General features: G+C 39.0%; 4 protein-coding genes across 9 annotated transcripts; 2 read left to right on the forward strand and 2 right to left on the reverse strand.

Annotated features, from left to right (window-relative positions):
* Positions 1-10: 10 nt before the first annotated feature.
* Positions 11-1810, reverse strand: LOC108600439. Of its 3 annotated transcripts, XM_017988023.2 has the most exons (4): positions 1663-1808; positions 938-1435; positions 605-833; positions 11-493 (listed from the first exon to the last, which is right to left on the reverse strand). In XM_017988023.2, the coding sequence occupies exons 1-4, from the start codon at positions 1742-1744 to the stop codon at positions 289-291; spliced, it is 1014 nt and encodes a 337-aa protein (XP_017843512.1). In that variant the 5' UTR covers positions 1745-1808; the 3' UTR covers positions 11-288. The 3 variants fall into 3 exon arrangements, with proteins under 3 accessions (XP_017843512.1, XP_017843529.1, XP_017843521.1); XM_017988040.2 differs by lacking the exon at positions 605-833 and having other exon boundaries at positions 407-493; positions 1663-1807; XM_017988032.2 differs by lacking the exon at positions 11-493 and having other exon boundaries at positions 622-877; positions 1663-1810.
* A 406-nt stretch (positions 1811-2216) lies between these two features.
* LOC108596178 (guanine nucleotide-binding protein subunit alpha homolog) lies at positions 2217-5962 on the forward strand. Its single transcript, XM_017981690.2, has 6 exons — positions 2217-3094; positions 3542-3680; positions 3741-3946; positions 4759-4890; positions 4947-5086; positions 5147-5962. The coding sequence occupies exons 1-6, from the start codon at positions 2702-2704 to the stop codon at positions 5502-5504; spliced, it is 1368 nt and encodes a 455-aa protein (XP_017837179.1). The 5' UTR covers positions 2217-2701; the 3' UTR covers positions 5505-5962.
* Positions 5963-6516: 554 nt separating this feature from the next.
* LOC108600641 (ras-related protein Rab-30) lies at positions 6517-8000 on the reverse strand. 2 transcript variants are annotated; one of them, XM_017988344.1, is made up of 2 exons: positions 7692-8000; positions 6517-7400 (listed from the first exon to the last, which is right to left on the reverse strand). In XM_017988344.1, the coding sequence occupies exon 2, from the start codon at positions 7394-7396 to the stop codon at positions 6725-6727; it is 672 nt and encodes a 223-aa protein (XP_017843833.1). In that variant the 5' UTR covers positions 7397-7400; positions 7692-8000; the 3' UTR covers positions 6517-6724. The 2 variants fall into 2 exon arrangements, with proteins under 2 accessions (XP_017843833.1, XP_017843825.1); XM_017988336.1 differs by having other exon boundaries at positions 7513-8000.
* Positions 8001-8238: 238 nt separating this feature from the next.
* LOC108608378 (RNA-binding protein 39) lies at positions 8239-13069 on the forward strand. Of its 3 annotated transcripts, none has more exons than XM_017999725.2 (6): positions 8256-8325; positions 8391-8487; positions 10864-11006; positions 11071-11448; positions 11511-12081; positions 12142-13069. In XM_017999725.2, exons 2-6 carry the CDS (start codon positions 8434-8436, stop codon positions 12778-12780), a joined length of 1785 nt encoding a protein of 594 aa, XP_017855214.1. In that variant the 5' UTR covers positions 8256-8325; positions 8391-8433; the 3' UTR covers positions 12781-13069. The 3 variants fall into 3 exon arrangements, with proteins under 3 accessions (XP_017855216.1, XP_017855214.1, XP_017855215.1); XM_017999726.2 differs by having other exon boundaries at positions 8307-8325; positions 8425-8487; XM_017999727.2 differs by having other exon boundaries at positions 8239-8487; positions 11514-12081.
* Positions 13070-13427: the final 358 nt, after the last annotated feature.

Raw genomic sequence — 13427 nt, forward strand, 5'->3', positions numbered from 1 at the left:
AAATAATTAAAATGTAATTACTAGGTTCTTAATGTTTGAGAATGAGGTCTAATTTGTGATCCAATTGACAAATATGATTTACTTGTGGGTAAGAAATTAACTGCTTTGAATGTTTTTAAAAATATAAGACACTTTATTGACAATTTCGATAAGATCAAATTGCAATATAAAAACACACACACCAGCTAGGCTATAAATATATATATGTATGTGTATATGTGTATGTGATAATGAATAGTACATAATATATATGTGTAAAGAAAAGAAATATTAGTTTTGATATGCAGCTTAGTTTTTGGGCTTCATGAATCCCTTGGCACGCAGATAACGTACTATGAAAGGCGTGGCGCCCAACGTGATGCTAATGCGAACAGGTGCAAAGACTTTGTGTATAGCATAGGCGGTAACAAACGTGCTGCCAATGGCCACTTTCTCCGCAATGGCCGAGGAGCCAATGCCAAGGAACTCCAGCACGGGCATCATGTTTATTCCGCTGCAAAATAAAAAGTAAATTATTTGTATGAAGTTTAAACTAATTTAAAGAGTCTAATCTCCATTCGTTAGTTGCGTGCAGCAATGGGCGCAGTTATCTAAGTTATCCTACCTGGACACTACCACATAGAAACAACCCAGCGACACCAGCGAGATGCCCACATGAAAGCCTACAATGGTGGCACCATATTCCTTGAAAGCACGCTTCAGTTGCTCCTTCTTGCTCAGCTTTTCGGGAGCTGCTGCTGTTGGCGCCTGTTGCTGTTCCTGCTTCTTGGTCGCATCAGCAGCTTCAGCTGGTGCGCCAGCATTAGTTTGTGTGCTGTAATTACGTCGAGTGCCTGTTGAATGCGTATAGTGCGTATATATGTGGCATGCAGCGCCCCTAACATGCAATTAGTTGTTATGTACAGCTTCAAGTGCATCATGCAACTATTTTGCTTACCTTGCTGCCCCTTGCCACCAGCAATAATGGCATTCTGATCATAGCTAACCCAGTCGGCACGTGTGCTCTCGCGCAGCGCTCTATAATGCGAAGCTTGCATATTCTGCGAGGTGAACTTGTACTCCTGTGACCACTGTCCACCCGGCATATTCAGATGCGAGAATTTGTGCATGCCACCAAACGGAGTGGGCACATTACTCTGCATCACAGCATTCAAGCTGACGGCGCCAAAGCAATCGTACGACTGCACATGAGGATCCTGCAAGGACGAGGACCTCGCCTGCATTTCCTGTGAAGCCGTCAAACTGTTGTCCGTCGTAATGTCAATCATTGAAATTGGTGCAAAAGACATGGCCATTATGTTGTCGGAAATATCACGCGAGCGTTGCGGAGAAAATCGCGTTGTCTCAGCGGCGTCCACATTGTTGGGTAGCGGTAATGCTGGTGCGGGGGCTGGTGCGGCTTGTGACACAGCGCTTGTGTGAAAGGGTTGAATGGCTAAATGGATACACAAAGATACATATATATATTATTTATAAACTATATGCAAATTGTTAATGCGTAGTACAATATACAATGCATTTATATGAATATGTAATTATGTATGTAAAATCAGCACATTGCTGAGTATGCGTGAATTGAATTTAATTGTTCAACTATTTTGTTGATAATGGCTTCAATTGATTTGAACTTTGTGACCGTGAGCAATGTTAAGGCAAACTTACCCGAAAAACTATTCATGTATTGCACAGCGCTAGTTATACGTCCAGTACGCAGCAGCGCAGATTTGCTTGCATTAAATATCATATTTATTGCAAAAATTCTAATTTGTTTTCGTTTTGAAAGTTTAATTGCTTTTACTTTGTTTATTTATGTGCACCGACTGCTGTTCGATTACAGATAAGGCCGTTAAATTCACGACTGTTAAAATACTAAACGATAGTTCAAAAAGCGATATATATTTGGTATTATGAGATATTTTAAATACCGATACCAGACATTTAAAGCCAATCAATTGCATTTGATTGTTGGTATTATCGGCTACGATTTATTTATGTAAATATAATATCAATTCGTAGAAATAAACAAAAACATTTTTTGGGAAGTTCATCAAAATTTATCCCTATCTCTGGATTTTCTATCGGCTAATTCATTTAATTTAAGATATCAATGAAACATCGATACTAAAAAAAAATCCAATCGATGTGTCTATGAATTTTCAAGTCCCAATAATATCGATAGTGTGTCGATGATTTTACAGCACTATGCAACCCTGCCTTGTCATTTATAAGTGCAAATTTATTTACAAAATTATTTGCCAAATCGAGTAAAACCAGTCAACAACGACGCGTATTTAATGTAAATAAATCCTTGATTAGAGTGAGCAACAAAGGCAGCTAGTGTGTGAAGCATACCAAGTGCAATGAATGCATTGAAAAAAAGCAAAAAGGGAGTGTGCGGGAGTGCTTTGATATGATTTGGCTACGGTTGCAGTATTCAAACAACGACCAAAACAATAAACCCTGCGATCAGGCTAATTTTAGCGTATGTGCAGCAAGAACAATAACAATACCACACAAACGGGAGACAATCAACAACAACTGATCGTACAGCGCGCGCATAAGTGTGCGTGTCTGTTTAGTTGTGTTGTGTGTGTGAGTGCGTGTGTGTGCGCGAGAGAGTGCGCGTGTGTGAGTGTTTGTATAGAAAGTGCGCACGTCAGGCGTTGGCTGTTGTCGCTGTCGCAGAGTCGCAGTCACAGCCATGTCCAGAATTACATTGACCACGTTAACACACAGCGGCGGCGGCATCAGCAGTAGCAGTAACAACAGCAACAACGACACACGCACTGGCACGCTGACGCATTTGATGGAGGAGCATCAGCATCAGGCGGGCACACGTACTGGCGCAGGGCATAGAGCATCACCGGGTGGCGGTGCCGTTGGTACCGCTGGCCTAATCTCAGATGGAGCAGAAAGATTGCGTCGACAGGGCAGTCGAATGCAAACCTCGCGCTTTGCCTGCATGCGCTGTTGTGGCAACTTTCTCACATATCTGGTACGGCTACGCAGTTCACCCGAGGAGCTGGAACAACGCTACAAATCCAAAGAGATCGATCGGTTTTTGGAAAAGGAAAAACAGACGTTTCGACGGCAGGTAAGCAATCAACATAAACGCCTAGCAAGCAACAGCTCAAATGGCTGGAATCATAAGCGTTTAATTAAATAATTAGTATTAATTTGTTTGGAGCCAGCCATACATGTACATACAACATACAGTTATGAGCACATACATACATACACATCATTCATCCGGTTGTATGGGCCCGCATGAGAGGCCGAGGCCGCGGCCGCCCAGGCAAACAAATAAAACGTCAGTCGCATTTTCACTTTCAGTTGCTTTTGCTGTTTGCTGTTTTTGTTGTTGCTTGGGTTTGGCTGGCTCGGGCTCTGGCTCATAACTTTTATTGTTGCATCACTTAGTCAAAATGTCTTATTCACACACACACACAAAAGGCATTCAATTAACATTCATTTTATTTGTGTCTTTGTGTCAAGGTGACTATTAAACAATTACCGTTGCTTTCCTTCTTCTTTGTCACAGGTAAAGCTGCTGCTCCTGGGCGCTGGCGAGTCAGGCAAGTCAACCTTCCTCAAACAAATGCGCATCATACATGGCGTCAACTTTGATCCAGAGCTGCTGCGGGATTACCAACATGTGATATACCAAAATGTTATTAGAGGTAACAATTTGTTTATACACATAAAAATGAATTTTTATTAACTGAACAATATATACGTAGGTATGCAAGTGCTGCTTGATGCGAGAGAAAAGCTCGACATCTCCTGGGGCAGCGATGGACGCGAACAGGATGCCAACGATGCTAAATCAATGGAATGCAATGCAATAGAGGCAGCTACATTTGTCGAATACGCACCACTCATTAAACGCCTTTGGCAGGATCGTGGCATTAGACGTGCCTATGAGCGACGTCGCGAGTTTCAAATTGTAAGCTGACATAAAATAAGGTTGGGTGTGGTTTAAATTCTTTGAGACAATCTTTTAGTTTGAAGATTTATTATGAAGTCTACACTAGAATGCAATATACTTATCCTCGTCGATAGTGTAATAAATGAGCAATATCCCAAGCAATATTCTGCTGATGTATTTAGGATAATTTATAAATGAAAAAGAAGAGAATAGTATCATACAAATATTTTGATTCTAAAAACAAAAACAATTCTTCGAAATTGCTTCAATAAATGTTTGCATAGTTTGTGCCTATCGCTGGGTTGTAAATTATTATAAAATTATCCTAATAAATAGTTTGATAAAAAAGCCGTCTCCCAAACAATATCTTGCTAAAGTGTTTATGATAATTTAAAAATGAAAAAGAATAGAATAGTATTTATTGTTACTTAGGCTCACCTAAGATACTTTTGTCATGAGCTCAGATAAATGTAATAAGATGATTTTTGTCTAGTCAAATCAAATCAATTTTGTTGTCAGGCTAAATAATTTGTAAGCTTTTGATTAATTTTTAACTACAACCAAGTAAGAGTTCGTTCATTACTTGAAAAAATTACCACTTTATATAAATAAGAACAAATTTAGGTCAAGGGACTATCTGAGTCATAATGCAACTTGACTGAGCGAAAATAAAACAAAGTTTTGTCCGCAGATTAAAACAAATAAACTGACTATATGAGTAATTAGCAGTTATACAATTAGTCAACGCCACTTATACAATTAGTCTTAATCTTCAAGTAGCTAATGGTTGAATAACATTTGAAGTAATTTATATATATCTATCTTTTTAGAGCGATTCGGTCAGCTATTTTCTAGATGAAATCGAGCGGCTGGCGAAACCCGATTACGTGCCCACACACAAGGATATATTACACTGTCGCAAGGCAACCAAAGGTGTCTACGAGTTTAGTGTTAAAGTTCAGGTATGTTGCAACTATATAATAGACGTTGAACTCCTAATTAGACCAATGTATTGCAGAACATTCCATTTGTGTTTGTCGATGTGGGCGGTCAGCGTACGCAGCGTCAGAAGTGGACCAAATGCTTTGATACCTCGGTAACATCCATAATATTTCTAGTGTCCAGTTCGGAGTTTGATCAGGTGCTTGCCGAGGATAGGTAAGTCTCAAAATATATTTGCAGAATAAATATTGGTTTTATTATTTGTTTTATTTGTAGAAAAACGAATCGACTGGAAGAGTCCAAGAATATATTTGATACCATTGTGAATAATAATACATTCAAGGGTATTTCAATAATACTGTTTCTGAACAAAACCGACTTGCTGGAGCAGAAAGTACGCAATCCGGAGACTGATATACGCTGGTACTATCCACAGTTTAGTGGCAATCCACACTCGCTGCTAGATGTCCAAAATTTTATATTGCAAATGTTCATGAGTGTGAGGCGCAGCAGCAGCACCAGTCGTATTTATCATCACTTTACCACTGCCATAGACACGCGCAACATCAATGTGGTGTTCAACTCGGTAAAGGACACAATACTGCAACGCAATCTAAACCAATTGATGCTATAATAGCTTCCCACACACCCACACACACCATACCACGGACCCTTATTCATCAGCAATGAATCTCACGCCAGCAGCTTTGGCAAACACACACTATATACTAAATACATATATACTTTGTTATATATGACGAAACACAAGTGCCAGGCTGTTTAAGGAATATTGAAATTGTTTTGTCGTAGGGCCGCCCAAAATTGTTGTTAACTTTTTAAAAATACAAAACAAAAACAAAATGGTTTAATTATTCATAAAATTATGTATTAAATGAAATTATTATTATTATATAACTTGTAGCATTTACATGTATTATGATCATATTTAATTTATGCATAAATGTATATAATTTATTGTGTATGTTCTCACCCCCACGCCAGCCCCCCGTCCTCTCTTTCTCTGTGTGTGACCCGCCTAACGCGCTATAACTAAAACAATCGCTGCTACAAATACGCATATATATATTATACATATATATATTTTTATTAACAATTTATACTTTTTGCTACTATATATACAAAATCAAATATACAACATTATATACAATAAGCTTATACAAAAAAAATTAGAATGCTTAGTACTAAGCATTTAACTTTCTCATAGAGAAAACTGTCTGCGAACGACGAATGTACCAATTAAAAAATAAAACGAAAGTTTGATATTGAAAGAATGCAAAAACATGCTCTTACTTAATTGTGCTTACTTACTTAAATGTTGGTAAACTAATGCCTCAAAAATGCAATCTATCAAATTGCAAGGGAAGAATAAACGCTTGGTTTCATTTCATTTCATTCACATTTAAAACTTTATTTTGTATTTATTTAATTACAGTGAGTTTTATTACGTCTTACGGTATTTTTATCTCACATTGAACTACATGTTTAATATTTGGAATGTCATAAAATCACCTTACGAGCTAAATACTTTTAAAACTATTGCTCAAAAAATTAGAAAATTTATAAATATGTATATATAGATATATACTATATATAAATTAAGAATTTGTATAAAATATACTTACAACTTAAAAAAAAGTGTGCATTGCAATTATTGATATCATCAGTTAAAAAAACAAACTTAAAACATAAACAGTGATGCTCACAATCCAGATCCAGATCTGTTATAACAGATAATACTAATAAGAGTTGGTTAACACAAATATTTAGCATCCATAGTCATTGAGTCAAAAAGCTTCCCATCTATTTTAGCTGCCTATTATCCTAGGTAAATTCTTAGCCGGCTTGACTAGTGCTGCTGCCGGAACCAGAGCCGCCACAGCAGTTACTCTGTGCTGCTTTGGCACTCAGACTGCTCAGTCCAATAGAGCTTCCAGTATCAGCTTGGCGCGCAGCTGCAGCCGCAGCAGCAGCACTGCTGCCATCTTTGCTGCGCGCTTGGCTAATAAGCTCCGCTGCTATTTCGTAAAAGAGCCGCTCAACATTCTCTGCCTCTTTGGCCGATGTTTCCAGGAAGTACATGTCATGCTGTTTGGCGAATTCCTCACCAATTTGCGTGGGTATTTCACGATCATCACGATCTGTTTTGTTCCCCACCAATATCTTTAGCACCTTTGAATTGGCATATTCCTGTATCTCCCGCAGCCAGTCGGGTAGGCAGTCAAACGTCGGCTGACAACTTATATCGTATACCAAAATAAGCGCATGTGCTGATCTATAATAGCTTTGCGTTATGGAACGAAAACGTTCTTGTCCAGCTGTATCCCAAATTTGTAGTTTAATTTTCTCGCCTTCCACTTCAACGGTTTTTATCATAAAATCTACGCCTATAGTGGCGCCTTGTCCAGGTGGAAACAGGCCCTGTGTAAAACGACGTACCAGACATGTCTTACCCACACCTGCATTGCCCACCAGCACAATTTTAAATAGGAATTTATAGTCCTCCATTTATCTGTAGCAAAATAGATACATGTCAGTATGTAGTAAAGTTAAGATATCAAGTTAAATTTAATGGATATGCTTAGTTTTTGCTAGTAATGATTAGTTCTCTGTGCAGTACTTGCCTCTTTTATTTTTAGAGATGTGGAGGGTATAGTTAAACGTTAACGGTTTAGTCTAATTTCGACACACCTTAGTTAGTGACGCGTAACGCGTTTAAGTCTCTATGCGCAAGTGTCCGAGGGGATGGTTAACGATTTGGCTATAAGCTATCCACACCTATCCGCATTCAACTAACTCTCACCTGTACTCCTCTTTTACTTTTGCAATGGAAATTCTAAGTGTCCGTTCCCCCCACCACTTCCAAGGCTAGCAGCTTTCTGTTTTGTTTGTATTTTGACGTTGATTTGTTGATGACTCAACAATTACAACTGCCAGCAGTGTTTATCCTTAGTGCTCTTGTTTCTTGTGCTGCAAGGCGCCATTCATGTGTTGTTTACATCTCTTTGCTCTTTAAATGTTTAGGCTAATTGTACACAAATGCATTTTGTTGCAGAATTTGCAAAGTGGAAATTTCTATGCAGGTATATGTAACTATATGTAAATATATAAATTGCAGCAGTGTGGCAGCGCTTAAATTAAATATGTGGCGGCTGGCAGATATATAATAATGTTTTATTTTTTTAACAAATATGCAAATATAGTACATCGTTGCAACATAAATTTAAAAGATTTTGCTTTGGTAATATATATATTTTTATTGAGCTTCATTAAATTAGCAGATTACTATTCGATATAATCGATAGCCTGCTGTATTATCAACAACGCTATTAGCAACTCTGCAGCAACACACTGAGCAGTCAGCCACGCTGTGAAAATTTTCGCTAAAATTGTAGAAAATTGTGTTTAATATACAAGTTAACTAAAAATTAAAGGCCGTAAGTGGATCCTGGCGTTGTGCTGTGTATACCAACCACAAATTTGGTTTCTTCAAACGCATTAGCATACAATTGAGGGCGTTTTTATACCGTCCGCAGAAATTCAACATGGCCGAGGACTTCGATGTGGAAGCAATGCTGGAGGCTCCGTACCAAAAGAACGTAAGTGCAACAAAAACGGTGGAGTTGCTAAATATTGCAATTGAATTCCACAAACGGTTTGTACAATATATGTATGTGTGTGCTATTAAATAGACCATAATGAAACTACTTATATATGTATGTAAATCGTCGTCCCAGACACAATACACACGCAATTCACTCACACACACGCGTGAATTTGACACCTTTTAGTCGCATGTATATACACATGTATGCATAAGTAGATGCAGATGTCAGGTATACGCGCGTGTGTATGTGGGCTTTATGTCAGGTCGCTGGCGCTTCTCTGACTAAAGTGTCTGCTATGTTAAATCGATTTTTAACCTTATTTAAGTAATAACAATTACAACTCGTAGGCTATTTCAAATTTAGCTGCTACGAACGGTGTTAATTTTCTTTCAGCATAACAGTTGTGTCTTTTTTTTACATCACATTCATAGTGTTATCATGATTTTTGTTTTTGTGGCTGAAGTCGTGGGATAGTCTTATCAATTAACATTACATAAATCGCTTAAGAAATACGATGGGTATGTAGGAATTCAGTCATTTTGGAACTACATCTATTAGATTATTTTGTTATCTAGTTATTTAGTAGAGAAGTTCATGAATCAACGGTCGTACTAGTAGCTTAGCAATAAACTGACCGATATCCCTCAGAAACGAAGCAGTAATTATTCTCTAAATTACCGATAAAAATAGTTCACAAGGCAAAAATGACCGACTGAACTTATTTATTGAAAGTGAACTAGCTCAGCTCTCTAGACCACTACATACTTTTAATTTTTCCTCGTAACTCCAAATGGGATAATATGGATTCTATATACTCCTAACTGCCGCTTTTGCTTAACTCGTTTCCCCTATTATCTCTGCTATTGTACTTACGTTTGTGTTGGTGTTAAACGACAATATAAATTTAAATTCTCTATAAAACATAAGCTGGGATACTCTTGCTTTCCTCTGTCTCTATCTCTCGACCAAGAAAGTGCAAACATTTTATATAAGACACTACCGAAAAATTAAAAAAAAAAACGAAAACAAAAAAAAAAATAAAAAAGCGAGAATAATTCTTAAGGGTGAAATGTCTTTGCAGAAATCGTATAAGCTCAATATTGTTGCTAGTGATTGTTTTGGTCATTCTAAACACAAAAAGCTGGAGACCATTTGGTAAGTTTTGAATGTGCCATGAAACTGCGAAAGAAAAATTCATATTAAAATAAAAAATATATAAAAAAAAAAGCCAAAACATATTTAGGCATTTGCAAAACTATGATTTGTTTCTGTTGGTTTTTTTTCTACCTATAAATATACAAAAACTGTTACAAATGAAAACTGAACGTGCACTAAATTTCAGATAAACTCTACCTAATGTCTGGGGCAGCAGGCACCACTACTACTACTACTACTACTCTCACTCACAGACAGACAAGAATGAAAGAAAATGTCACAAGTCCTCCACTTCACTGCTCTGTCAGAAGTCGAGTCTGAATAAAAATGCCCAAAAATAATAATGATAAATCAAACACACAAAGTTAAATGCAGCTAAATAATTCGAAAAGTAAAACATTTTATTCTTAATTTTATATCTCTGTAAATATCTATATGTATGTGTCCATATATGTAGATCAAAGCACCAGTGATGTGGTGGTGGCCAGAGTCTTTAGTCAATCTCTCAGGGCCAAAGCAACCAGTGAAAGCAACCAATGAGCCAAACAACCCAACCAAACCAAAACCACTAGCCAGCGCTAAAAACCAAACCCAAATATCGAATCGTATCGTATTTGTCATGCATCTATGTATGTGTGTGTGGAGACATTTCGCCGTAATCTACTATATAAAATACCTACTATATATATACACATAGTTGTATTTATGTATCTTAAGTACGCTCAACAAACTTCTCTATTTATTTTTGTTTATTAAAGAACACCATTTATTATCACTCAGCATTAAATTAACAATGATCTTCAAGTTGATCATTGTTGACTTAAGCATTTCTATTTTATATACTTGCAGATACCAAAAATTTAACTAATTTACTTTGATTTGCTTTCTCTTATTCAAAAAAAAAACCCAAAAATGAACAAAAATATTAAACTGAAAAACGTATACCAATGTAACTGTAAATGAATACAACGGACATCTACAATAACATGAATTCCAACGTAATGTGCGCCGCCCTCCACGACATCAACGATGACGACTACCCGCTGGAATACGTTGTCTATGTGTGTGTGTGTATGTCCGTGTGCCCCTCCTCTACAATCAAACCATAACAAACATATGAACAAAATGAAAAAATATCCAATTCTATGTATGTACATTATTGCTTGCGACACCACCCTGCACCACTTGTTCCCCCAAACCCTGTTTCTATAGAACGTCAGTGCGGGCGGCGCTGGACGTGGACGCGTACGCAGCAGCATAAGTGACAACGACGACCACGAAGATGATGAGCGTGCCTATGCTGCGAATGGCACACGCTCCAGCAACGGCACCAAAAAGCGCAGTCATCGCTCACGGTAAGTGCAGAGAATTATCTCCAATTGACTGGCATAAAAATTAATTGTACTCTCCCTTTTACAGCAGTCGCAGCGGCTCGCGCAGCAACAAACACAGACGCTCCAAGGAGCGAGATCGTGGTGATCGTGAGCGGGAGCGCGACAAGGATCGCAACCGCGACAAGGACAAGGAGAAGGAGAAAGACAGAGAGCGCGAGCAGCGAGACCAACGTTATCGCGACGACAAGCGCAGCAGCAATCGCTCACGCAATGATCGCCCCAGTGACAGTGACAAACGCGGCGGCAGTCGAGGTCGCAGCGATAGGGAAAAGGAACGTGAACGCGATCGTGGAGATCGCAGCTCTCGCGATAAACGTCGACGCAGCCGTTCGATTGAGCAGCGCAAGCGCCAGAGTCCCGTACGTGAGCGTCGACGTAGTCACTCGCGCTCAAGAGATACAAAGTATGTAATGTGATAATAATAGGGATATTCCTGAAATTAATAAACTTTTTTACTATTCGCAGCAGTCGTCGTCGCACCAGCTACTCGCCGCGTCCTTATGGCGGACGTGGACGTGGCGGTGGTGGAAGATCACCCGCCAATGGCTTTGGTGATCGCACACCACCCACAGAGCTCAGTCCGGAGGAGCGCGATGCTCGCACTGTTTTCTGCATACAGCTGTCACAACGTGTGCGCGCACGTGACTTGGAGGAATTCTTCTCCAGCGTGGGAAAGGTTCGTGATGTGCGTCTAATTACTTGCAACAAAACGAAACGTTTCAAGGGCATTGCGTACATAGAGTTTGAGGATCCCGAATCGGTGGCCCTAGCATTAGGCCTCTCTGGGCAGCGTTTGTTAGGCGTGCCCATAATGGTGCAGCACACACAGGCAGAGAAGAATCGTCTACAGAATGCGCCGCCACCGTTCCAGCCCAAGCCTCATACTGGTCCCATGCGACTCTATGTGGGCTCGCTCCATTTCAACATCACCGAGGACATGCTGCGTGGCATATTTGAGCCCTTTGGCAAAATTGATAATATACAACTGGTCATGGACACAGAAACTGGTCGCTCCAAGGGCTATGGCTTTATAACGGTAACAGTAATCTAAAGGTTAACCCGTTTTTATCTTAACATTTACATTTTTTATTTATAGTATCACAATGCTGACGACGCCAAAAAGGCATTAGAACAATTAAACGGCTTTGAGCTTGCCGGCCGTCCCATGAAGGTGGGCAATGTTACCGAGCGCCTAGACATGAATACAAGCTCGCTGGACACCGATGAGATGGATCGTAGTGGCATTGATCTGGGCGCCACTGGGCGTCTACAGCTTATGTTTAAGTTGGCAGAAGGTGCTGGATTGGCCGTGCCTCAAGCAGCAGCCAATGCTTTGCTTGCCACAGCGCCGCAGCCGGCGCCAATTCAGCAGCAACAGCAGGCGCCTTCAATAGCGACACAGTGCTTTGTACTGTCTAATATGTTTGATCCGCGCACTGAAACAAATCCCACCTGGGATACAGACATACGCGAAGATGTGCTGGAAGAGTGTGCTAAGCATGGTGGCGTTCTACACATACATGTGGACACAGTCGCAGCCACTGGCACCGTCTATGTCAAGTGCCCGAGTACCACTACCGCTGTGCTGGCCGTGAATTCACTGCATGGTCGCTGGTTTGCTGGACGTGTTATTACGGCGGCATATGTGCCGTTAAGCAATTATCATGCCATGTTTCCAGACTCTCACGGCGCTGCTGACTTGATTTCATCGACACGCAAAATGACCGACGATTAATGGGACCAGTCTATGTGGGCTTGACTTGGCGCTGCATCCAACAACTACAACATATTTGTTATTATTCGTTACAAGGATTTTTGCTCATGATTTATTAATTTTTTAAAAAGACCTTTGATTTTGTGTCGCATTGATAATACGGAAGTTGAAGAAGAAACCAAAACAACAAATGGGCACATAACAAAACAAAAACAATTATAACCATATTATTAATGCATAATTATGTATATGCATCGTATAATTAGGCATTCCTAAAAAACAAAAAAAGCTATAAAATTACAAACTTTTGGATTTCAATTTAAACTACACTTTTTCTCTGCGTAAATGAAATTTTAGATTTTTTATATTTAATCGCATGCGTTAAAAAGCAGAATAAATAAATAATATATTTTTGTTAGACAGTAAAGGGGAAAAATATATTTGAAAAAGTATAACAAATTGTTTTCTTTGCCCTACTAAACGGATGACAGTGTGTTAAATGCAAGTGGATTTTGTAAGCTTAAAATCACGTTGATTGACAAGCATTCAAAACTATTTTTAAATGGGGAACTGAAGTGCTCAGATTTCCTATTCAATTAATTTTTTAAAAGCTTATTTTAGCTTAAGTTTGCTGCATATAAACTTAAAAAAAACTCAAAAAACGTATT

The sequence above is a fragment of the Drosophila busckii genome, chromosome 2L, assembly GCF_011750605.1.
Source record: "Drosophila busckii strain San Diego stock center, stock number 13000-0081.31 chromosome 2L, ASM1175060v1, whole genome shotgun sequence".
In the NCBI taxonomy this organism is placed as follows: domain Eukaryota; kingdom Metazoa; phylum Arthropoda; class Insecta; order Diptera; family Drosophilidae; genus Drosophila; species Drosophila busckii.

Excerpts from the sequence above, each read along its gene's own strand:
- LOC108600439 (XM_017988023.2), bottom strand. The coding sequence starts at position 1,744 with ATGATATTTAATGCAAGCAAATCTGCGCTGCTGCGTACTGGACGTATA. Across the intron at positions 1,436-1,662 it reads ATACATGAATAGTTTTTCGG|CCATTCAACCCTTTCACACA; the intron begins GTAAGTTTGCCT and ends GTATCCATTTAG. Across the intron at positions 834-937 it reads TGGTGGCAAGGGGCAGCAAG|GCACTCGACGTAATTACAGC; the intron begins GTAAGCAAAATA and ends CGCATTCAACAG.
- LOC108596178 (XM_017981690.2), top strand. The coding sequence starts at position 2,702 with ATGTCCAGAATTACATTGACCACGTTAACACACAGCGGCGGCGGCATC. Across the intron at positions 3,095-3,541 it reads AACAGACGTTTCGACGGCAG|GTAAAGCTGCTGCTCCTGGG; the intron begins GTAAGCAATCAA and ends TCTTTGTCACAG. Across the intron at positions 4,891-4,946 it reads AGTTTAGTGTTAAAGTTCAG|AACATTCCATTTGTGTTTGT; the intron begins GTATGTTGCAAC and ends AATGTATTGCAG.
- LOC108600641 (XM_017988344.1), bottom strand. The coding sequence starts at position 7,396 with ATGGAGGACTATAAATTCCTATTTAAAATTGTGCTGGTGGGCAATGCA.
- LOC108608378 (XM_017999725.2), top strand. The coding sequence starts at position 8,434 with ATGGCCGAGGACTTCGATGTGGAAGCAATGCTGGAGGCTCCGTACCAA. Across the intron at positions 8,488-10,863 it reads AGGCTCCGTACCAAAAGAAC|AACGTCAGTGCGGGCGGCGC; the intron begins GTAAGTGCAACA and ends CTGTTTCTATAG. Across the intron at positions 11,449-11,510 it reads TCGCGCTCAAGAGATACAAA|CAGTCGTCGTCGCACCAGCT; the intron begins GTATGTAATGTG and ends TACTATTCGCAG.